This window comes from Nannospalax galili, unplaced genomic scaffold, assembly GCF_000622305.1.
Source record: "Nannospalax galili isolate Female #2095 unplaced genomic scaffold, S.galili_v1.0 scaffold1617, whole genome shotgun sequence".
Lineage (NCBI taxonomy): Eukaryota > Metazoa > Chordata > Mammalia > Rodentia > Spalacidae > Nannospalax > Nannospalax galili.
In genome coordinates, this window is record NW_008340915.1 from 1,640,464 (window position 1) to 1,664,827 (window position 24,364).

Below are 24,364 nucleotides of genomic sequence, written 5' to 3' on the forward strand. Positions count from 1 at the left end.
TGTGTGGGGTTATAATGTTTCTTTTCAGGACAGTAGTTATAATACAAAATATTTCTTCTTAGGAAACAGAACTAGGAGCTGAGATGTAGGCCCAAGCTTGGCGTGCATAAGGTTCTCATTTCAATCTCAGCAGCTTGAAGATAAATAGGTTAAGTGGATTTGGGACTTGAGGCTGGAAAAGGTGCCAACCACTGGTGTGAGCAAAAGTAGCTTTTTTCATTGTTTTTAAAATTTTTTTGAGACAGGGTCTCATGGAGCGTAGTCTGGCCTCATGCTGGCTATGACCTAATGGAGGATGAGCTAGAACTTCTGATCCTCCTGCTTCCACTTCCCAAGTGCTAGGATCACTGGTATGTGCCACTGCACTTGGTTTTCTGTGGTGCTGGGGAAGGAACCCAGGACTTCCCGCATGCTAGGCAAGCACGCTACCTAAGAGCCCCCCAGTCCTTCATTTTTATAGTCCTTTCAGTTCTGCTGACTGACACCTCTAAACTCATGAAGTTATAAACGTGAAATGTCTTTTTGTAACAATAAAGGAGACGTTCACATCTTTTCTCCATGTAACAGTGTTATTAGGGAGCTTTATGGGTGTTAAGAATCTAATCATAATAAATGATTTTTTCTTTCACTGTGATCTTCTTTTCAGTCTAATTTTACTATGATACTTTATTTTACTTTTATAAAAGAGGCTAACTACATTCTTACATTTAAATGAAAGACCATGCTTTGGTCCTACAAAGTCCTTCTGTAGTCCTACATTTTAAAGACAGTAAAATCAGCTGTGACAGTTAAGTCAGGAGCTTCCACAGTACTTCACAGAGAATTACTTTTGTTTTATTAGAGATTATAACTGCTTGTGAATTACATTGAAGTGGTGTTTTCTAAACAGTAAGTGGAAATTTGTTACTTAGGATGAAGGAAAAAAATAACAGAGCCACGGATATTATCATCTCACATCCAAAGAGGCTGATCAGTTATTCCAATGTGAATTAAATAAAAAAACAAAGCTCAGGATATTGCAATACAGCTTAATGAAAATATACCAATCTGTATTATGCTGCCTTGGCATTTTAATATGTTTCAACTGTCACAAATAAAACAAGAATTAAGCATGGATGTAAAATCGGAAGAATTGCTTAAAAAAAAAACTTTCCAGGAGACATAGTTATTCTGCAGTTAACTGGTATATTAAATGCATCCCTTTTGCCATTTTAGCTTTAGTAGGCTATGAATGAGCTCCTGAAGTCCAGGGGTTTGAACACTTGGAGTTTTTCCTAGTTTTACTGTTTAAAAGTGATCCAGCATCTAGAGCTAGGACTCTAGCCTTTGCTTTGTAAGAAGGGTTGTAACTGAGTCATGAATTAAGATGAGTTAGTTGACTTTTCTCCAGGGTATAAAAAGTTGAATGGATTAGAAAATAGATGTTATTTGCAAACTTTTGGATCTTTTGTTTTCTTTGTATTCTTATTACCTACAAAGGTAAATTTGAAGGGTCCCTTAGAAAATAGAGTTGGACAGAGCACAAAGAACTACAGTAACTTAGTTGAATTCAGGAATTTAATGAATATATAATAGGTGTGAGAAAACAGGTTGGTTGGTAACAGTAGGAAGAGAGAAGGTTGATTTATGATGCTTAAGTATTGGATGAGGTTTGATGTTCTGTTTACCAAAGCAATTTATTTAAATAAGTTTATAATTACTTTGGTTAAAAATTTGTTTTGGCATGTGAAAGTCAGCTTGTCCACTCTGTTTAACTGTTTGAAATAGTCTTTAAGGAAAAAAATTCTATGAAGCCTTCACCAGGATGGTCATTATGAAAACAAACTATAACAGATGAATGCTAATTGGTCTGTTATTGTACATTAAGCAAGCTCCTATTTATAAGTACATATATTACACTTCTAAATTTCTTTGTCGAATAGTAACTAGCATTCAGCAGTATCATATTATTGAGTAACATTTAGTATGTCTGCCAGAGACCAGAGGCCTGTAATTGCTGCCTTCCCACTGAGTCCTAATACACACACAACCTGATTTCCATGCACTCCATGGGATGAGAGGTAATTGTAAGCTCTGCTGTCAGATCTTCCTTGGGTGTCCAGGTCTTAGACAGACATTAATTCACTAAGCTGGACTTGCCCTCACCATCTCCTCACAGCACCCCAGGCAGCCACTGCCAGTTGATGGGAATTGGTCTACATGGAATCTGTTTTTCATGTCAGTACTACATTTATGTCTTCCTTTCTGTTTCATTTCTCCTTTGTCTCTAATGATGCTTTTCTTTCACTCTACTCCTCTGGTGAATTTTTAAGTTCCATTCCTTTGCTTTTTGCTTTTTCCCCCTTTATAACTGCCCCCAACTATGGGCCTGCGGGGATCTCAGGGCGCCAGCTGCTAGCGTGTCGCCGGTCTCCTGCACGTACCTGGGAAGCGGCGGGTCCCGCGGCTCGTCTGCTCCGCGTTGCTGGCGGGTCCCTGCTTCTCCGCGTCTCTGTGGGTCTCTGCTACCGGGGCTGGCCCGGTCGAGTTCCGCCCCAGTTTCACCCGTGCACTCTCTCTCTCAGTTTGGGACCGTCAGCCATCCTAATGACTCTTAAGTGGCCGTTGCGTCACCAGATTTTTATATTAGAAAGATATATAGATAGAGGTCTTTTGTCTACACCTTTGCAGGCAGTCGGGATCCATTAGGGGGTCAAAGAGACCTTTAGCTAATATCAGGGAGTAGCCCTGACCAGGAAGCCTCAGTTATCTCTCTGTCCTTAGCATTCCCATGCAAAGACTTTTAGACCGGAAACAAAAGGAGGAAATTAGAAGAGATTTGTATTGCCCTCTTGGTGGGGAGGGATACTCACGAATCCTGCATTTCAGAGGGTACCAGCTGCTCACTGGCACGAGGTTCAGAGGCTCTCATGTTGGGTGCCAGATTTGGGGTGCGCAGGGATCCCGGGGTGCCAGCTGCTAGCATGGCGCCGGTCCCCTGCGTGCACCTGGTAGGCGGTGAGTCCCGCAGTACATTGCCATGGGTCCCTGCTTCTCCGGTCTCTGTGGGTCTCTGCTACTGAGGCTGGCTCGGTCGAGTTCTGCCCCAATTGTGCGGGGATCTTGGGGCGCCAGCTGCTAGCGTGGCGCCGGTCTCCTGCACGCACCGGTCCCGCGGCTCGTCTGCTCCGCGTTGCTGGTGGGTCCCTGCTTCTCCTCGTCTCTGTGGGTCTCTGCTACCGGGGCTGGCCCGGTCGAGTTCTGCCCCAATTTCACCCGTGCACTCTCTCTCTGAGCTCGGCCTGTCAGCTGCCGGGTCACGAGGAGAGGTGCAGGACGGCTGAAGCTGGATTTCCAGCTAAAGCTGGATTTCCGTGACTCGATGATGGAAGGATAGCGCCCTCTGGGAAGATTGGATCGTAGGCAATAAGACACGGGACTCAGCTTAGTCTGTGTTACAGCTCTTTATTCAGTGACCCAGCTCGGCTCCAAGTCTTGGTGATCCAGCTCCAATTAATTGGGGGAAACCAGGATATTTTATACTGTGGGGGTAGTGGTAAAAGCCTTAGCTGATAGGTACTTTTAGGATGCCTCATTTACATAGGGTGGTGGGCTTCTATCAGGCTATCAGACAATGCCTGATTAAAACCTGGTAGCTCCTGTGCCGGAGGGCATGTATCTTGTGACGGGCATTTCAAAAGTAAGTCAGGGAGGAGAGCAGAAGGCACCCCCCTGCTGAGAAGAGGAATCTCCCCAATCGCGCCGATCCAGCAGCAGGGGTCCCCAACACCCCACTCCCCGGGAGAATTCACCGAGCTCTGACCTGTAATAGTCATTCCCAGAGCTGCATTTTCAGGCACGTCTCAAATCAAATCTGAGTTTTAGGCTCAGATATCTAATTGCCTACAGTTCCATGTAGTGGTTGTACCATTACCTTTGGTTGAATGTGTCTAGAACTGAGCTCATTATCTTTCCTTCTCCAAGGAGCCTCCCTCTTTACTTAATTGACCATCATGGGTATTAATTTCTTGGCCATCTTTCATCTCTTGATCTCTGATGCTGTTTTTTTTAGAGGAAACATTTCTTGTTTCTCAGACGCCACCTGCATTGCTAACCTACTGCCAAGGCTCTGCACCTAGTGTGCATCCTAAGGACCTGGAGCTCTCGTTAGTGCACATAGTTGGGCCCATCCTTGAGGTTTTGGTTCTGTAGTTCTCTCATGGTCCCCTCTGGTAGTGCTGCTGCTTTGAGGAAGGTGGGTCTCACTTTGAGACTTCTTCGCTCATTCATACTATCCTTTCCTAACGTTACTCTTCTGTATTTACTTCCTCCAAACAAGTTTTATTTGTTTTCCTTTTTATTTTTTGTATTAATTTAGAAATTTGCTCAGATTCCACTTCCTTTAGCAGTAGTTGACCTTGGGTAGTTTTTGTAATTTCACTGAACCCCAGTAGCACAATTTTACTGTCTCTCATAACTTATCTCTTTAATGATAAGGACTATGTCTTTTTCTCATAAAGCCAAGTGTGGGATTAAGTTGACATAGATTTACTATGTAGTGAATTTATTTCCCTAGTTTACGTACATCTAGTGACCCTTGATTTAGATAAAAAAGATAATTGAACCAACAAATATAACTCTTATTGTTGGTCAGTGAACAGAAATCTGGGCTTAAATGTTGAAACAGAAGCTTTTTAGCAAGTACATTATACTCTTAATGAATGCCTGTCCTCTTTTATGAGTAACACATGGGCAGTTCTGAATAGTTCTGGATTTTCTGTAAAGGAGAATCCAGGATCAGAAACCTGGTGGTTGTGGCAGTGAAACAGATGATTGGGGAACAGGGATTTGTCTAGAGGTTTTTTTAAGAGGGAGTCATAGTCTTCAGACTTAGATTATAAATTATCTATATAATCTGGTGACTCAGATTTCCTGATGACTAATGTCATTAGGAAAAATCAATCAGTGAGTTTTTATTGACAGTCTGTAGGTGTGTACCTAGCAAAGCCTGCAAAATGGAACCGAAGAGATGAGTTCATGGTAAAGAGCATTTGCTACTGTTGCTGAGGACCCAGGTTCAGTTCCCAGAACCCACATTGGGCAGTTCATAAATGCCTGTAACTCCAGTTCCAGGGGTGCCCTTCTTCTGGCCTCCCCAAGCACCAGACATGCTTGTGGTACACATACATAATGCAGACAAAACACTCATACACATAAAAATAAATCTTTAAAAAGTCTGCAAAATATTTTTATCTTATATTTTTTTGGGGGAGGGTACATCTGTAAAGCCTAGGGGCTTTTTCGATAGTTTGAAAGACAATTTCTGCAAATGAGTAACTTGTCACTTCAAGGAAAACAACTAACAGTATTTGCTGTTGCTTGTGCGATACTGTAACTGTTCCTTTACCTTCTTTTCATCTGGCTTTCTAGGGCAAGTGGAGGCTCAAGCTGGAATTCAGTCCATTAGTCTCCCACTTAACACAGTCACAGACGAGGAGGAGATTTTGGGGCCTTGCTAGTTTGGGTTCTAATTTTAGAGGCAAGACAGCTGTGTCCAAAAGCAATGAAAGGTTTTGAACAAAAGCACGAGATGTGGCAGAGCTACGACAGACTTTCACTCCCAGGCTTGTCAGGGCTTCATCACTCCTGAAGAGGCACACCTGAGACAGACTGTTGGAATTACATGGAAACAGGTTTGGGTGGTTTTTGTACTTCATTTGGGATTGGAGAGTTAATACTGTTTAATATTTTTATCCCCAGTGAATAAAATATATCCATTTTTGAAACAAACAAAAATTAAGCTATGCATCAAAAACCAATATCCAGAGGTAATTATTATTTTTAATTTAAATTATAGATCTTATTTTCCTAGAGGCTTTGTGAGATCTTGCAACTATTATTCAGGATATTAAGACATGAAATACTAGTTGTATCTGGTTCTCAATACTGGTTTTACAAATTGTCAGCTTACAGATGTGAAGACTATAGACTGTGAGCTGTGAACTTGGCCATGGCTACTCAGCTTCTGCAGCCCAGTACTGGTGTGTTTCCACATAGGATGGAATATGGAGCTGGTTTGTGAGACTTATTGTGAAGTAAACAATAAAATGGATGCTATTTGCATATTATGCCATTCAAAATAGAAATTTATGAAGGTATGTAAATCCTGATGGAGCAAAAATACTACAAAAATAAGCCATTAACTTGATGACTGAATGTTTAGGTTACCAGACTCTTTGTTAACACTGTGCTTTCTGATAGACTATTTACGATTATGAATGTGCCATTAGGAATTTTCATTCTACCATCTTCATTTGCTTTAATGTGTTACAGTTACCCTGCTAGGTATGTAAGACAGGTGGCAGTTCTTCGAAGGCAGTCTCAAGATACATTTCCTGTATGACATTGTGAAGTTAATTGTTGGCAAAACATGTATTTTTGGGGGGTGTATATTTTTGTGTATTTAAGCCAGTTTATTTGTGTGCCAAGTGGATTATGTCACAAATAACAAACTGAGAGATATTTATTTCTAACCCTGGTGGTTTATCCCAGTCATCTTTTGACCCTCCTCCCAGCCAACCCTGCCCCACCCCCCACCTGTCGGAAGACAGGGAACAGGACAAGGTTTATACTACAGCACATTCTGGGAGCCCCTTAGCACTGATATCCTGTGTATTGTATTTTGTTGACTGTATGGATGTTTCCATTAGTACTTTAAAAAATAAGTTCTCTTCATATTAATTAATTTATTGCAATTATAACATTAATGGGTCTTTCTGGAATTACAAATTTAATCTGGGTATATCTTGCTACAAGTTTTAGCTCAAGTGTCTAAACTGTCAAAATCATTATCTCAGATCTACTTGTTTATGCAGTCACATGTTTCTCCCCATAGTAGAGATCTATAGTTTCTCTTCTGTGTTAAGCACTGGAAATAACAGGCTTTACATAATTGTCCATAACATATATCAACTAACAACAGTAAGCTCAAAAAGAAATGGCAAGGAAGGGAAATTCCCAAAGGAATTGACATTTTTTCTAAGGAGCAAGTCATAATTTTTATTAAGCATTTAGTAGGGATTAAGAAATATTGTTAACTGGAGAAGGAATTAATTAATTAAGGATTGGGCGAAAGACATGAAGGAAAGAGGACTACTAGGTGGGAAAAGTTGCAAATGAAGCCTATGTGTTTCTTCAGGTCTGAGAAATCTCTATATATCTCAAATCATTTTTGTAAGTTCAGTCTTTCATTCTGTTTTTCAGAGATGATGAGTTTATAAAGACTTTCTCTCTTTTGGAGTTATTTCTGTTCACAATTGAAGGGTCTGTCTTAATGGTTTGATAGTGTCTGACTTTACCTCTGCGTTCTCATTTAATGAGTTTTTCTGAAAATACAGAAATTTGGTCATAAGTCATGTGACACTGCAGAGCTGAGTTGAATGTGTACTTCTCTGAGGAATACGAGTGTGGTGTTCACAGTTCCAAAGACTCAGAGTCCAGTGTAAGGTTAGCGATCTTGGGTCTTCTTTACTTGATCCTAAACCCAAATTAATTGCTTAAACATTTAGTCGAGAAGAGAATTAAAGAATTCCTAGGCAATTATTTGAACTAGCTCAAACTTCTGTTTTATAAGCAAACAAAACATTGTTAGGAATTATGAGCTGCTTTTAATCAATTATTGTTTTCAAATAAAAGGTTTCCCGTCACAGTTGATATCATCAAGCAGTATCAATGCTTAACTTGCCCTGCACTTTATGCTCAGTGTCTTATTATCTGTAACCAGTTGACAAAGCCCAAGTGTTGTTAGTATTCCTTAGGATACATTCACTATTGAGAGAGAAATTAAAGTGATTTCTGAGATTTTACAGAGTAAGGGGCAAATGGATGTGAAGAAAATGTCCTCTTGCCTTAACACATTTTAAAGGGAAAGTGCATATATGTAAAGCCATAGGACTGGCCTTACCTACTGAATTGAAATCGTTTTTGCAAATTTCTGTGACAAATCTGCTTTAGATGGTGTGTTTCTTCCTTTTACTCTTTCTCATTTCACAAACCTCCCCAGTTTCTAAAGATGTGCTTGGAAACTCACCTTGCTAATAGGCAAAGCTGGCCTTTCTTATGCTTCTCTTAAAGTAGCCCACCCTGAAACACTGACCTTTTAGTTTAATAACAGTTTTATTTGAGAAAATGTTCAGACCTGGAGAGCTGGAGGATGTTTTCAGAAAGGCCATTTTAAATAGTGGTCTTCAAATGGTGTATCTTTTTCTTCTATGCACTTTGAATCTGACCTATCAGAAGAAGTACATTGTTGCTTTCTGTATTATATTGATTTAAAAACAAATAACATGAAGAAGCTTAGATTTGCTCAGGAGCCATTACCACACCAGTTTTTCTGCCTGTGCTTTGATATGCTATTGTAGATTTTAGACTTTATGCCAGGTCATGCGTTATCTGTTGTCATTTTAAAATCCAGGTGGCAGTTTAGGTAATTACTTTTTCAATTGTGACCTTGAAACCAGAAGTTGTGATTTCCCCCACCCCATTCCTGTCCCCGTCCATTTCCCACCATCTCTCCATCACCCTGTCCCCTTTTCTTGGAAATAGCTAGGGCTGTGCTTTGGTCCTTTTACTGACTAGAAGTGATGTCATCCAGCTTGTCACTTGGGCATGTCTTCTAGAGCTTTCTTGTCCTTTTTGTTGCTGGTGCTTTCCAGTTCCTGTTTTGCCCCTTCCCATTGTGGCCTACCTAAGTGCTGTGTCTTTATCTTCCTTCCTATCTCACAGCAGGTAGTAGGGCTGACCAAGACAGGGAGGGTATAGGGAAAGAAACCACAGACCTCCAAGCTGGAACTACCCCCCCCACCCCCCGCCCCAGGGCTCCTGAAGCACCATTTGGCAGTGCCATCCTCACCACTCTCCTCACTCACCGATCACATCACTGCTCATTTTGGTTTTTCTCCTGTCAGGAAGCCCCTGTGTAACAGACATAAAATGAGCCATGGAGATATGGCAGAAAAACAAATACTGCAGGCTCTCCCCTGCCTGTGGAATGTAAAAAAGTTGAACTTGGAGAAGCAACCAACAGTCGCTCTGTGGGCTGGGAGTAGGGAGATGTGGGACTTTCTCAGTTTGGGATGAGGAAGCTCTGGGCAAACAGAATGTAGAGTATAGAGACTTTATTTTGCAATATGGAATTTTTAACTTGAAATTTGATGGGACTAGACTTTAGGTGTCCTTACTCCACACATATGCAGATGATAACTGTGTGGTGGATGATGTGTTGATTTGATTATGGTAATCATTAAAGAGTTTATATGAATATAAGATGCTCATGTTGAATATATACTTTTTGGCCAATTATATCCCAGTAAAGTTGGAAAAATTCCCCCCACTCAAACACTAAAACCAAGACCAAAAAAACAGAAAGGAGAAATGAAACTGTTTAATCAGCTCACATGGAAAACTGGTCTCAATGATTAATCCTTGATCCTGGTAGACAGAGCTCTTCCAGATGCCTTATTTTAATCGATTAATTGAAATCAATTTTGATCAGGAATTTTTTTTTTTTTTTTTTTTTTTTTTTTTTTTTTTTGTCTTTTTGAGACAGGGTCTCCCTGTAGCCCCAGCTGTCCTGGAACTCACTATGTAGATCAGGCTGGCCTTGAACTCACAGAGATCCGCCTGCCTCTGCCTCCCAAGTGCTAGGATTAAAGGGGTGTACCACCACACCCTGCTGATCAGGAATCTTAATAAATCTTACCTGAGAAAAAGTGTACTACTGTAATTTGAACTGATCTAGGAGAATCGTGATTTTGCATGTATAACGACTGACAGTGGGGTTGACCCTTCCTGGTCTGTTAGGCTTCAGAATATATTTTGATCAGGTGGTACTAATTAGGTTCAGTGTCTGTTTCAGTTTTTGCTCTAGTGGAGCTGTATTCACCTTGAGGATTTTCAGTTCTGTTGTTTTGCTCCTTTGTAAGATGGTTTGGAAATGTGAAGTGTAGTGCAGTTTGGAACATCAGGTGACAGGTGCAGCCACGTAACCTGTGTTTGGATGGGAAACCCAAAGTCAGGGAGATCAGTTTGCTTATCCAAAGTCTAGCTAGTATCAAAACAGACTAATTAGACTCCTTATTGAACTGTTACTGTCTGCAATTTCTCTGCTGTGATTTTTATTATTTTAAAACCTTTAATGGGGGGGGGGGACACCACCCTAAAGATTTACCTGGATGCAAGCAGAATTCTGTTTTAACAAGTTTTTTTAAAGATTGTGTGCGACCTTTTCAAAGTAGAGACTGTATTTTTTTCATGCTATCACCATGAAGTGAGGGAGGAACAAACAGAAACTTAACATAGAGTTGGAAAAGACCATAGAGAACAACTGTGTGAGGAAATTGCTCCCAGGGAGGTTAGAAGCTTTTCTAAGCCCCTACCCTGTAGACAGGCATGCAAGGATTGGGTAGCTGCTGCTGCTGCTTTATTCCCTGATAACCTATCCAGTGGTCTTAGGTTTGCCCCTTTATGGAGATGTATTCATTATTTTTGTTTTTGTTTTGTTTTTGTATTTTAGAGACAGGGTCTGCCTGTAGCACCGGCTGACCTGGTACTTGCTATGTAGACCAGGCTAGTCTTGAACTCACAGAGATCTGCCTGCCTCTGTTGGGATTAAAGGTGTGTGCCACCATGCCTGGTGGATTTATCATTTAAAGCAAACAGTTCAGTTGTTTTTATCTTATTTATAGAATTGTGTGTAACCACCGTCTAATTTAGAACATTTTCAACTTGTTAAAAAGTAACTGAGTTTTTCATAGTGGCACATACTGGTACTTGGGAGGCTGAGGCAGCAGGAGTCTATGTTTGAGACTAACCTGGCTTACATAGCAACAATCTGTTTTAAAAAAGCTAGGAACCAAACCAAACACATACCCACCCCTCAAAAACCAAAACAGCAACCAACCCGACCAACCCGATAGAAAAAGATAAACCAAGAAGTGCATGTACACATACCGCCACCACCACCACGTGAACACCAAAAGATAACTGGTACCTGTTAGCTGTCTTTTCTCATCTTCCTCTTTCTCCTATCCAGGCAGCTGCTAATCTGCTTTCTATGCCTGTGGCTTTGCCTGTTCTGGACATCCTTAAGAGTAGAAGCATACAGTGTACCCATGTCTTAACTTCTTTCACATGGCCTAAGATCTTTAAGTTCACCTGCGTTGTAGCATGCACCAGGACTACATTCGTTTTTATTACATGAATGAATAGGTCACGTTGTTTACTTATTTATCAGTTGATGTGCATTTAGATCATCGCTACCTTTGGGATATTATGAACAATTGTTATACATTTTCATAAACAAGTTTTTTATAGATAATATTTTCAGTTCTCTTGTGCATACACACTCCCTGATGGTAGACTTGTTGGGTCATACAGTGACTGCATTTAGCATTTTGTGGAACCACCAACCTGTTTGCTTTGGCTGTGCCAGTAATGCATGAAAGGTCCAGTTTCTGTCATCACTGACACTTTTTGCTCCTTGCCTCTTGGATCACATAAAGTTTGAAGTGGTGTATCATTTTGGTTTTGATTTGCATTTTCCTGGTGACCAGTGTTGTTGAGCATTTCTTTTTGTATACTTATTAGCATTTGCTTCTCTTCTTTTGAGAAATGCCTGTTTCTGCCCTTTGTTGATTTTCAGTTGTGCTACTTTTTTTTTTTTTTTAAATCGTTTGGCTTTGAGTTCTTTTATGTTGTTTTCTCTGGGCACAAGTCTTTTTGTCAGTTCTGATTAGCAAATATGTTTTCCCATTCTGTGGTTGTTTTTTTTTTTTTTTTAATCCTCTTGATGATGTTTTTTGATATTGTTTTTGCGTTCTGATGCTCTGTAACTGAGGGAAAATAGCCTTAAAACTTTTTTGATATAGTCTTTGCTATTCAGTGTCATCTTACTGTTTAAAACAGGTTTTTGTACCATATTGTAATGATGTTTTGTATATCCCCTGAGACAAGGTACAATCTGATGTCTGGGTCACTGGATAGCAAGGATAATACGTGCTGTCTTGTTGTCCATCTAAGATCAAACCATTTGAAGCAATATGTAGGTTCTGCATGTTACTAATGATTCTGCTGCTTTTTGGTTATAATTTAGTTAGTAGTTTTCTAATGAAGAGGAGGTGGGTTTTCTTGTTTCTAATGAAAACTCTTTAAAGTAGTATATAAAAGTTTTCCATTATTTACCACTACAGCTCTAAGAATCTTTTTAAGCAACAGTGTATGTAGTCTTTTAATTGGAAAGGCAAGATGTTGCCAGTCAGGTCTCCAGGTATTTAGGAAGCTCTGTCTAGCTATATTCTCAGCACACTGTTCAGTGTCTCTCCAAGTGTTGGCACTTAAATTTGAATGACATATATTTCAGAAAGTACTCTACATTTTATAATTCACTAATACCTTTTTTTCATAAATCATGGTGAAATGAGTATAAATAAAAATATTCCTTTGAATGTAATAAGTGATCGTGTTAATTATTTAATTATTGAGGTAAGAGGCTTTTGGCATCATTTTCTTCCCTAAAGTCCTTAATAGCCTGACCTCCATTTACAGGCAGTTGTCAGACTTTTAACATTAGGACATCACTCTAAAGACTTTAGTACTTAAATGACTCAGTCCCGATTGGGCAGTAAGTAGCTCCTTGAGTTTATTATAAATTTTGGCAGGTGTGGGACTTTCTAGGTCACCAGGGCACTCTTGATTAAATTACTCCTGATGTGCAGTAATTGGGCTTTTCCGAGTTGCTCAGGAAGTTCCAAGGAGACACTGGGCACCTGGTAGAGCTTGGCCTTTCAGACCACTTCAGCCTTCTTTGCTTGATTTTCTTGCTTTTGTTTCATCTCCTTGTGCTTTTGTTGATTCTAGTTTCTGATGAAGAATTAAAGAGAAGAGTAGCTGAGGAGCTGGCATTGGAGCAGGCCAAGAAGGAATCTGAAGGCCAGAGACGGTGAGTTGAGAGATTTGCTGGGCTTACAGCATGCAGCAGCTACTTTTACAGAAGGATGATTTTACTGGACCACTTTGTTTTTGTAAGGTTGAACTTCAAATGTGCTGAGCATATGAACTTAGTCACTTTTACTTTTGTGCCGTGCTTGTTAGAGCCTTAAATGATCATACTGCTTAAGAATTATTATTTACATGGTTACAGGGCTTCGTTTTTTCAACATAATGAAAAATAGTTTCTGAGTGTTCCCCAGGAGTATCTAAATCTCTCAAAGACTTAAGTTTAAGATTGAAAATTGAATGGCCTTTTACTATTACTAAAGTGGGTCATATTATAGGTAAGGATGGACTATCATGTCACACATAGTACTTGGATTGACAAATAGCACTAATTAGTAGCAGCCTCACTTGAAAAAATTGAAATGTCTTAGAAATTTGCATAGCTGAAAATGAACGTCCTCTATAATCCTGGATTATAACCACTCTCACATTTTAAAACTTTTTTTTTTCACATGTCTGTCCTTTCATTGTATTATTGCCATTATTAACACTGTAAGGAGTAGTAGCTAAAAGAATGTTCATTGGCATCATAGAATAGAAAACTGGAAGCAATCCATGGCCATCCTGGGGGACTTGATGGATGCATCATTGTACAGTGCATACAGTGGAACACTAGACGGTCATGGAGATGCTTACATGCTGATTCAGATAATTTGGAAGAGCCATAGACTGAGAAAAAAAAAATTATACTAAACAGCACAGATCACATACACACAGGTACACACACCTTATACATACATACACACATATTGAAAAAGCACTATTTTAAAAGCTCTAAAGTGTGTACTTAATTGAAACATGAGAATACATTTAAGATCAAATCAAGTGAATGTACAGATAGAATCTGTACAGTTTCTGAAATGTGCATAGAACGTTATTGAGTAGTCATGTGAGTGTCTTTCCTCTGTGAGTGCCAAGCACATACCTAAACTGAGAAGAAGCTTTGACTGTATTTGTTTTGTTTTGGACTGCGTAATTAATTCACTGAGAACACTAATGGAAGGAGTCTTTGAATTGAGTTGTAGTCTCATTGGTCATAGGAACTTCAGCATATAATTTAACCTCCTTGGGCCTGAAATACTTCATCCTCCAGATGAGGCATTTGAAACATGTTCTTGATGATGAAACGTGTTCCTGACAAATGGCTGAACCAACTCACGATGTGCACAAAACATTCGGACCAGAATATGAGTTGTCGAGGACGTTAAGTCCATCATTTTCTCAGGAAATAGATAAAGCTTATGGTTTGAAAAATCACTGGGCGTGGTGGCACACGCCTTTAATCCCAGCACTGGGGAGGCAGAGGCAGGTGGAGCTCTGTGAGTTCAAGGCCAGCCTGGTCTGCACAGTGAGTTTCAGGCCAGCTGGGGCTACTGGGAGACCCTGTCTCAAAAAAGCCCCCCCCCCCCCAAATTGAGATATAATTACTACCGCTGAAAGGGCCTGTGTGTATTTCAGCAGTTTTTTATGAACCAATTTATACTTACTTAATTGGGTTAGGTTGAAATGAGTGAAATTTAAACATTTAAAATATTTAAAATATTTGTATCACTTTCATTAAGAAGTAAAGATGATCAAAATGTTATGGTAGCATTTCTGATATGTGGAAATTTTATTAATTAAAATATTTTTATAAATTTGTTTTCTGTTGTTAAATTCATGTTTACTTTGCTAACTGAATTGCAGTAGGATTTTTTTTTTTGTCTTCCTTTGTCTCCATATGGCAGAGGCTTTGTTCGCTCTGGTTGTGTGTGTGCACTCCTTTCATTATTCAGCTCCCATGCGCTCTGCTCTGGTCCATGAAAGGGAAAGGGCAGGCGAGCTGAATAAAAGGTGCCAATGAGAGCCACCTTCATATCTCATGTGGATGGGGTTGGCAGCCTTGCAGACACATGACTATTGATAAAGAATTTATTTTCTCCCACTTTTAAGGAGAGCAGAGGGTGGTATAGCCATTATATTATTTTTTTCTTTAAAAAAATGTTTTGTTTGAAGCTTTCTTCATGACAACTTCCAGCTGTCAAATCTTGGCAAAAAATTATATGTTCTTCTATGTGACAGTTTCTAGGAGAGTTATAGGAGAGCTAGTTTTTCTCCCTCTACCAGAGAAGAAACTTTTTCAAAAGCACTTAAAGTCTCTGTTCAGTCTTTTTAAAGCAATGTTTTGGAATGACAGAGCATTAAGATGTTGTTGTATCTATTGCGCACATTTGAATAAAGACTTGTAAGCAGTTTTCAAAATGATTCTTCATGTCACCTGTTCATGTTTTGCTGCCTTAGTTTCATCTTTCCCTCAAGTAACTGTCCACCAGTTCTTCACACTTAAGATCTGAACACAGACTTGTGAGTTTTAAAGAAGCTTGTTTGAAAAGGACTTTGGAGTTAATTTCCATTGTGTTATTTTTCTTCATAGAGTTATTATAACTTTATTCACCAGTTTTTAAGCGATGCAGAGCATTGTACATGTTAACAGCCACATGCTGTTTCCATAGACATGTGCACCGTGTCATGTTCAGTCATGATAAGCATCCATTTGTCGTCTTAAGCATTAGTCATTTCTTTGTGGTGAAAATGCTCAAAAATTTTTCCTAAAAAAATGTAGCCTTTGCATTGTGTAACTTTTGAAGCTTATTCAAAGTCAGAGGCAAGTGCAGTGAATCCCCCCAGCTTATCACAGTTTTACCCATTTGTTGCTAAAATTTCTTCTGGGAGGTGTGAATAGTGTCCGGCCCCCTCCTCCCTTGGTCCCTATGACAAACAGAGATCTGATTTCTCCAAACTGCAGTTTGGGAAACCAGAGAGTTTATTGGGCTTACTTACAGAGCAGTTGGTGAGGGTTTACTTACAAGAGTGCGGGTGCCCCCACCCCCCCAAAGGCCGCACTGGAAAGTCTCCATCCAGGCATGGATCTTGAGAGAGCCTCCCTATGGGCTTCCTCAGCTTAGGTACCGTTAGTTCCTCCCCCTTGTACAACTAGGATCAACTGGTTGGTTGGGAGGTATGGCTGACTCCGTGCCCCTCCTTTCTTGAGGAGGGTCAACAGTCAACAAGTTTGTAATGACTCTAGGCAAGTGGGTGCAACCAAGGTTGGGAAGAAGGTGCTGTCCATAGCTTTCCAGTCAGAGAACAGCCCTGTGCAACATGATTGTTGTTTCTCAGCTTCCCTTCTCTATCAGGTTCTTAGTAGTGAAGAGAAGCAGTAAAGATTTTAACAGGCTAGTAAACTTTGCAGCACAGACATATTCTGAAACATCTTCCATCGGGGTGGCTTAAAAAAGGACTTTGTTTCAGTGAGTTTTCTTTGGTTGAAAGATTGAACCTTATTTCTACTTAGGAAGCAAGGAAATTTTAGGAGCCTATTGGGTAGCTCAAAAACATTAAAAAGAAGACCAGAGAACCATTAACCAGGAAGAACTGGAATTCACTAAGACTGTATGCAGTGGGAAGTCACTGTACCAGATCAGGATGAGGATTCTAACAAAGGGGAGTGGATAGTGGGGGACTGAATCTCATTGAATGGAAAATGCCATCCATTTCAAGGTGTGGCACTAAGAAAAAATGGCAAATTTGGACCCAATGACTTATCTCTCAGAGTTTCTTATTGGCATAGCTCATTAAGACTAATTTAAAAAATTTAAAAACATCACCTTTGTATTTGTACAGATGAAAAGGTAAGCAGATAAATTGGTTATGGCAGTGGTTCTCAGCGGGGGATGTTTTGGTCTCCAGGGGACATTTGACAATGTTTAGGATGTTTTGGGCTATCACACTTGTCAAGTCTTATCTAGTAGATGGCACCTGAGATGCTGTTAAGTGTCCAGTAATTCACAGGACAGGCTCCTTGTCACCCCCTGCCCTCAACAGAAGAGAATCAACCTAGCTGAATGTCTGCTGTGCCAGTAGTGAGAAACCTGGGGTTAAAGTATCTTTCAAGTCTGTTCGCCTTGGGTTTCATTCCTTTGAATCACTTTTAGACTCCAGGTCTTGATGTCCTTGTTTTTCCACATAGTGCCATATTCTGTGCCATCAAAACCCTGGCAACATGGCATTCCTTAAAAGATCGCTCCCCTGCTGTTCCTGGGAGTTTTCCAAGCTGCTGACATCAGTTCTGCAAATTTTGATGCTCTGTGCAAGCTATGACACCTGAGACAAGACTACCCCCTAGCAGGCAGGGGGTGCTTTTAGGCATGTAAAAATGTAGAAAAATGTGTGTTTTACAGTTCGCAAAATCAGCCCATATGCAGGCCAGACCCTGAAATCGATGAGATTGGAATGCCATCTTGAGGGGCTTGTTTTACTTTCCAGTGGTGCAGATGCCCCCTCTGCCAGTCTGACTGGTCATGCCACACACGGTTAGATTAGATGACTTAGAGATTCTTTAGGCCACTCAGTTTACCTCCGCTCCCTTTAGCTCCCTTAAGTCTAATGCTCATGTGTCCCATAGGAAATTTCTTAGGGCCACAGTGACAGCAGAGCTGAGTGTAAGGTTTGCAGTGATCTATGTTGTATTCTCATTTTAAAAAACAAACTGAAAAAATAAAGCATATAGAAAACCACATCTACACATGAACATTTCATTCATTGTACTGTGGATTTATGGAGTGCCTATCTGATTTGCTTAGTTAACCATGCTTCCAAATTGCTTAATGAATCTTCAAACTAAAATAGTTTTGTCTCATTTGAAATAAGTAGAAGAGTCTTTGGCCTGCATTCTGAGTGTCCAGAGTAGCCAGCATCAGTTTTTGCTGGGTCGTCTTTTGTATATATATATGTAGGCTGAAGTTGACCATACTGGGCTGCTGCTACAGCAGGCCAATGTCGTAAGGCCGTAATATGCTACAGTTTGAGAATAATCTTTTAAAATGTGATTTACTTCCCCCTTGTCCTGCCTCCAAAAGTCAGTCACTGACAGCAAGAAAAATGTATTTTTGACCTCTGACCTTTGGCATTTGAGTTTTACCTCTTTATCTATAAAGGCAAGTGAGAGTACTTCAGTTTTAATAACCTTTCTTCAAGAAATCAAGAAGAAAGGGAATAGCTGCTTGGTGATAGCCAACTGTGCATCAGCTGCGATTTCCTGCCCGCTGCTTCTAATGGACATAGTTGAGATCTGTCCTTAGTTTTAATAATTTGGAAAGTCACATTAGATCTGTGAGTCTTCAAATAACTTAGTTTAATAAATTAATCATAAATTTTATCAGCTGTCTGGTTTAAAGTGTAGGACAGTTCATTTAATTTTCTATTGATAGTATATGGATGTAACAAATAGGGCTTACAACTTATTTGTGCTTCTTAGTTTTACACCATAATGAAATTCATAGTGATGGTATCTTCTGTCTAAATCTACTGTATTTTATAATTTTTCCTTAATTTTATTATTAGATGTATTCAGCCTTGGAAAAACTAAAATAGGAAAAGTTAGTTAGACACAGTTTTGTGAGTTATAGTCGTGTTTAATATATATAAGGAATCCTGTATTTAACTGTAGTGTCTTTCACATAGAAAACACTCAGTTTTCAACTGAAAGACTTGCAGGACTGGAAAACATTGCCACCAGTTCTTTCAGGGAGGAAGGTCAGTGCCACAGTTTGGACATGGTTCATCCGTGAAATGCTCTTATGTTGGAGACTTGGTTTCCAATGCTGTGAGGTCAAAGGTGTCCCTTTAGGAGGAACTAGTAATAGGGTGTTGAGGGGGGGTGTCAGTGGGGAGGCACTACCCCTCAAACCCTGCAAAGTACTTAAGTTAGTTCTCAGGGGACCCTTGAGTTCTTATAAGATCATCAAAACCATACTATTGCATATCTTTTTTTCTTGCTAATCCTGCTTTGGCTGTTTTTTCCTTCTCGTGTTCACATGGTGCCGTGTTCGTACACACACATTTGTGTTTCATCCTGCTTCAGGGTGGGCAAAGACCTCATCATTTTGAATGCCATAGATCCCATCCCGGCCATTCTGTCCTTCGCTGGAAGGAACCACTGAGCTGTTTTATGTGCTGGGTATTGAAATCTGGGCTACCGACCACTTACCTCTCTTTTCTTCAAGCATCACTTCTTTGTTTTTAACAGAGACAACTGCTTGTCTGCAATCAACAATTATAGAAGGTTGGATTATCCATTTTGTGCTCTATACATATCTTTTTACTCCTTTTTCCAAATCCAATTTTCTTTTCTGTTGATGCTCTGCTGCTGTGGAATCCTGCTTGGAATCCCATTTAAGAAGCTGTTTTTACAGGCAAGAGTCTGAAACCTGGAAAACCAAAGTCAATCAAGCATGCCATAGAAATCTGTAACTTTTTAACTTGTCGGAGTAGCAGCAGCAGTGTTCAACCGCTTATTGTTCAGATGTTTCCTTTGACAGTAATTACAGCGCTTTCTTTCATGAAGCATAGTGTTTGAAGTAAGTTTTGCTGAAGCTGGTTTCTCTGTGTGGAAGTGTTTAAGAAATCATGTCTCAGGCAGTGTTCTATTGTTGTAGTCCATGCTGAAGTTTTCTCCATTACCTGGGGATATCTAGGTTTTCTTGTTTTGGGTGGGAAAGGAAGTTGTAATTACTCCATATATTATTTATTATTTCTTAACCTATTAATGCTTGTCCACAGCATTGCCACTTTTATCAAAATAGAAGGCTGAGATGGACAGATATGGAGATTTTCAGTCCACAGCAGAAGGAGAGCAGAACTGGCTTTACACAAAGCCCTCCTCGGTCTGTTGCTGAGATGATGGAGCCCCATTGCCTCTATCATTATATAAACACTGAAGCAAAGCTGATGTGGACACTGGTGTATGTGGCTACAGCTAGGCCTATGCGCTTGAGTCCTGCCAACTCTTTTCCTCCAGTTTTGAGACCTGGGTATCATCCTCACAGGCCCTAATGTTAATTTGGTGCTTTGTTTGACAAGCACATCTCGTGTATGAGAAATGTACTTTTCTAATCCAAGAGTACATTTGTTGGGTAGATTCTAATTCTGTTCTGTTTTGTTTTAGAAGGTGGCTGAACTGTAGCATAATGTCTGTTCCTTGAAGCCTGAAAGTCCATCTTTATGGGTATCAGTCCACAGAAGCTGGGCCTAACCCTGCCTGATCTAGGCTGCCTACCAGTCCTACTGGTGCTGTGTTAGGAGCAGTGTCAAAAATGCAGTCTTTGTATGGAAGTAGTTTGTGGAAAAATGCAGAGTTTTTGTATGGTGGTTCACTCTGGAGAGATGTTTGGCGAAGGACTCTCCTTTCCCTTTCCTGATCTTAGTAGCTTTACCAGTTAAGTCTTGAACTGAAAAGGAGTTCAGGCAACATAGCTATAAATTACCTGTCAAGTTCCTCTCAACTCAGGATTTTAATATTTCCAAACACTGGAATGTTTTTCTGTTTTAAGTTAAAACTATTTTCCTCATCTTTAGAAAAAATATGACCTGGGCCGGGCATGGTGGCACACGCCTTTAATCTCAGCACTCGGGAGGTAGAGGCAGGCAGATCTCTGTGAGTTCGAGGCCAGCCTGGTCTACATAGTTCCAGGACAGCTGGGGCTACAAGGAGACCCTGTCTCAAAAAGATCCCCCCATATATGGCCTATAAGTTACTATTTAATGCTTTTAGTAATGGTGGCAATTTGAATTTCTTGTTAGTTCAGTTCTCTGTTTGAAAACATTTAAAAAAATTTTTTAAATTTATTTTTATTTTATGTGTATGAGTATTCTGTCTCATGTATGTAAATGCACCATGTGCATGCAGTGCCCACAGAGGCCAGAAGAGGGTGTTGGATCCATTGCAGGTGGACACTATGGACAGTTGTTACCTGTCATGTGGGTGGTGTGAACCAAACCTGGGTTCTCTGTAAGAACAGCTAGTGTCCTTAACCACTGGGCCACCCCTCCAGCCCAGTTCAGTTCTCTTAAACTTAATATCGGAACTGTTTTCTGAATAGCATCTTGGGAATATGTCAAAGAAGATGGTTCCTTGCTTTGTAGATTTAGAGATGAGGATCTTCTGGTCAGTGAGGCCCATGTGTATACGGCAGTGTGCTGAGCTCCCAGAGCAATTTGGGCACCTCCTGTGGTCACTGACTTGATCAGTGTCTCTCCAGGAGTCAGGAAGCAATAGAGGTGCAGTATTGATTTTCATCAGTGGTCAAAAAGGGGAAACTATTTGCATTTCTCTCTCTATAGTCATCCTTAGATTTTGGGGAAAAACTACTCAGAGACTGATATTTTTAGTTTTTATTTGATGTCCTAGATTTTGGGTTTATAGTGCTTATCATTACTATTTGTTAGCTTTTCATGTGAAAGTCAAAGCTGTTACATTTAGCCCATAAACTGAGATTTTTAATCACTTAAAAAAAAACTTCTGGGGAAGTTCACCTTGAAACTAGAATATTGAAATCTTCCATCAAAGTATGTATTGCTAGCACTAGAGCAGTCTTTTAGTTATACACTGTTTACAATTGCTTCCTTCCATATAAACTTTCTAGATCCTCTAGACTCCCTTCCATATAAACTGTAGATTCTCCCGGCTTGAGCTGTTTAATTTGGAGAGTTTCAATTTGCCTCATTAAATTGGTTTCAGTTTGGTTTTAGTGTCAAATACGAAGTATAAAAATGGAAGTTAGCCATGTAAATATTTCAACTAATGAGTTTATATTCAAGCTCCAACAATACTTCTCAACATTGATTGTTTAGATTTCTTATTTCCTAGCTCCATTTTTATGAGTGCTGATTATATCAAAACAAAAATCTCTTAAAAAATTCATAAATTATATTGCATTTTGTCTCCCTGGTCGGGGTTGATGGATCAAAACCAAATCACATCAAAACAGTAACTGCCCCCCCCAAAAAACCCCAACAAAATCACTGAAGTCACCAATTTAATGTGAGAAATGTCTATTAATTAAAAAGCCATTATTCAGCTGAGTTTCTGTAACTCTTTTATTATTTCTACAGAACCTAATTGGTTTGACTAAGAAAGATTGTTTCTCAAACTACTGAGAACATAAATATTGGTTTGCAGAAAAATGTACCAAAGACATATGCTGCTTCTTCACTGCCTTGTTCCTCCCACAAGGACTACTCACCATTCATATCCCAGGGATGGTGGATTCTTAGCAGTGGTGTATATACATACTTATTTATTTAGTTCTTTTTTAGACAGGGTCTCCCTACAGTGGTGCTGGCCTGGAACTCACTATGTAGACGAGGCTAGCCTTGAACTCATAGGAGATCCTCCTGCCTCTGCCTCCTGAGTGCTGGGATTAAGGGCATGTGCCACCACACCTGGCATATACACAATATTTTTAAAATAAGATTGAGTAATGATACGTAACCAGCTCTTTCCCTACTGAGTCTGTAAAGATCTCAGGTAGACTTTGGTTTGGATAATAAACACCATTAAAGAATACTTTTCCAGACAGGCTGGTGTCTGCCTGTAGTGATCCTAGTACTGGAGACATGAGGTTCATCAGTTCAAGGCCAACCTGGGCTACTTAGTGAGACTATTTCAAAACCGGCTAGCTAGCCAGCCAGCCAGCCAGCCAACCAACCAACCAACCAACAGATATTGTACCTTGAGTGTCCTTAAGAAAAGTGATACTACTAATGTAATTTATATATAATAGCAATAACTCACAGCTGCAAATGCTTCACTTGTCCGAGCACTTCGTACATACTGATTGTTTGTCCTTATATTCCTGTGAGGCCGATTCTGATCTCCTAACTTTGTGGGTGAAGTGACTAACACATAGAGTTCACTTGCTTACAGTCAGTCAAATTGCCAGAAAGGACAGAAGCCAGGCCGCTCAGCATCTGGAAGGCACACTCATCCTCACTCACCCTCACTCTACTGGGCTGTGTTGCAGATACTAAGTTGGTTTTGGGTCCAACTGGGATGCATCCTATGACATGTCTGTCTCTATGCTCTACCCTCTTCCTGTCGTTTGTTAAAGGTTTCTGTTTTGTAGGTTTCCACAGGATCAGCTATGTATGTATGCTCTGATTATGGAGCTCACCAAGTAAGGAATTTAGTTTGGAAAGATTTTCAAATAAAAGGACTTTTTTGGTGTTTTTGTTTTTTTAATTCACATGACTTTATTTTGAAATGAAACTGTCAAAATACTGTCATAGTGGGTGCAGGTTAATATTTCTGTAGATTTTGTTGGAAATTGTGCATTTCTTTATAAATATATCTGTCAGCTGTACAATTCAATTTTTATAGAATTGAAGAAGCCCAGACTATTATCCAAGTGAGGTTTTGTAACTTGTAGGTTTATCTTAGAAAACTCTTCTAGCCATTGAAAATGTGAATAATGTTATGTTAACAAAAAGAAAAAGGTAGCACCAACATTTTGGTTACTACTTGTCCTGATTCCTTCTTGCTTTTATGCCCCTACTTTCTCCCTTCCGACTAACCGGGCCCTGATATGTGTACTTTCAAAAACACACAAATCCATCACCCCTCACCATTTCCATCCTACTTTAATGTAAATCAGGTTTCCAATGTGGGGCATTTGGACGTGTCTGGGGCCTTTGATGTTGTCACAGCATTTGGGTGCTGGCATCGAGCAGGTGGAGGCCAGCCATGCTTCTCTTACAGCCTCTTACCACAAAGAATTGCCCTGCTGAAAATGTTGGTAGTGCAGAGGTTGAGAAGCACTGGGCTGCCTCATTGCCATCCCTTACTGTACCTTCACAGTCATCTGTAGGGAGCCACGTTGTCCCCAGTTTCTTATCTTAAAAAAAAAAAACAAAAAAAAAACCAAAGCAACTTTAATGCACTTAAAAATGCATTTTGAGGGGCTGGAGAGATGGCACAGTGGTTAAGAGCACTGACTGTTCCTGCTGAGGACCCAGGTTCGATTCCCAGCACCTACATGGCAACTACGAACTGTCCTTAACTCCAGTTCCAAGGGAACCCGAAGCCCTCTTCTGACCTCCACAGCATTGCACAACATGGGTGCACTCACATACATGCAGGCAATACACTCAGACACATAAAATAAAAATAACAAATTTTTTAAAAATGCATTTTGAATCTTACTGGTTTCTTTGCTTAAAACACTTGAAATGGCTTTTTAATTAGCTTTAACCTTATGTCCAAGCCCTTTTCCTTGCCCTGTTGTTCTCTGCCTGGCTTTATACATTGGCATGCAGACTCCTCTGCTCTCTCCTTCAGGACTTCAGTTGCATTTGGTGCCAATACTGTGTGTGCCCACAGCTCACTGCTCAGCACTTGCACCCCAGGCTGTGCATGGCTGGCTTCCTCATAATATTCTCAGCTCTTTAAAGAGGCTTGACCCCATCACTGTCTGAATAACTGCAGGATTCTTGGCTTACTGTCCTCTCACTCAAG

At 40.1% G+C, this 24,364-nt stretch overlaps 1 protein-coding gene across 2 annotated transcripts in view; it reads left to right on the forward strand.

Moving 5' to 3' along the window:
• Window positions 1-24,364, forward strand: part of Chchd3 (coiled-coil-helix-coiled-coil-helix domain containing 3) — a 279,953-nt gene that overhangs the window by 42,204 nt on the left and 213,385 nt on the right. For both annotated transcript variants that reach the window (XM_008836074.3, XM_008836075.3), the window contains exon 3: window positions 12,895-12,976. In XM_008836074.3, the coding sequence (XP_008834296.1) occupies window positions 12,895-12,976 (82 nt within the window). The remainder of the gene's footprint in view (window positions 1-12,894; window positions 12,977-24,364) is intronic.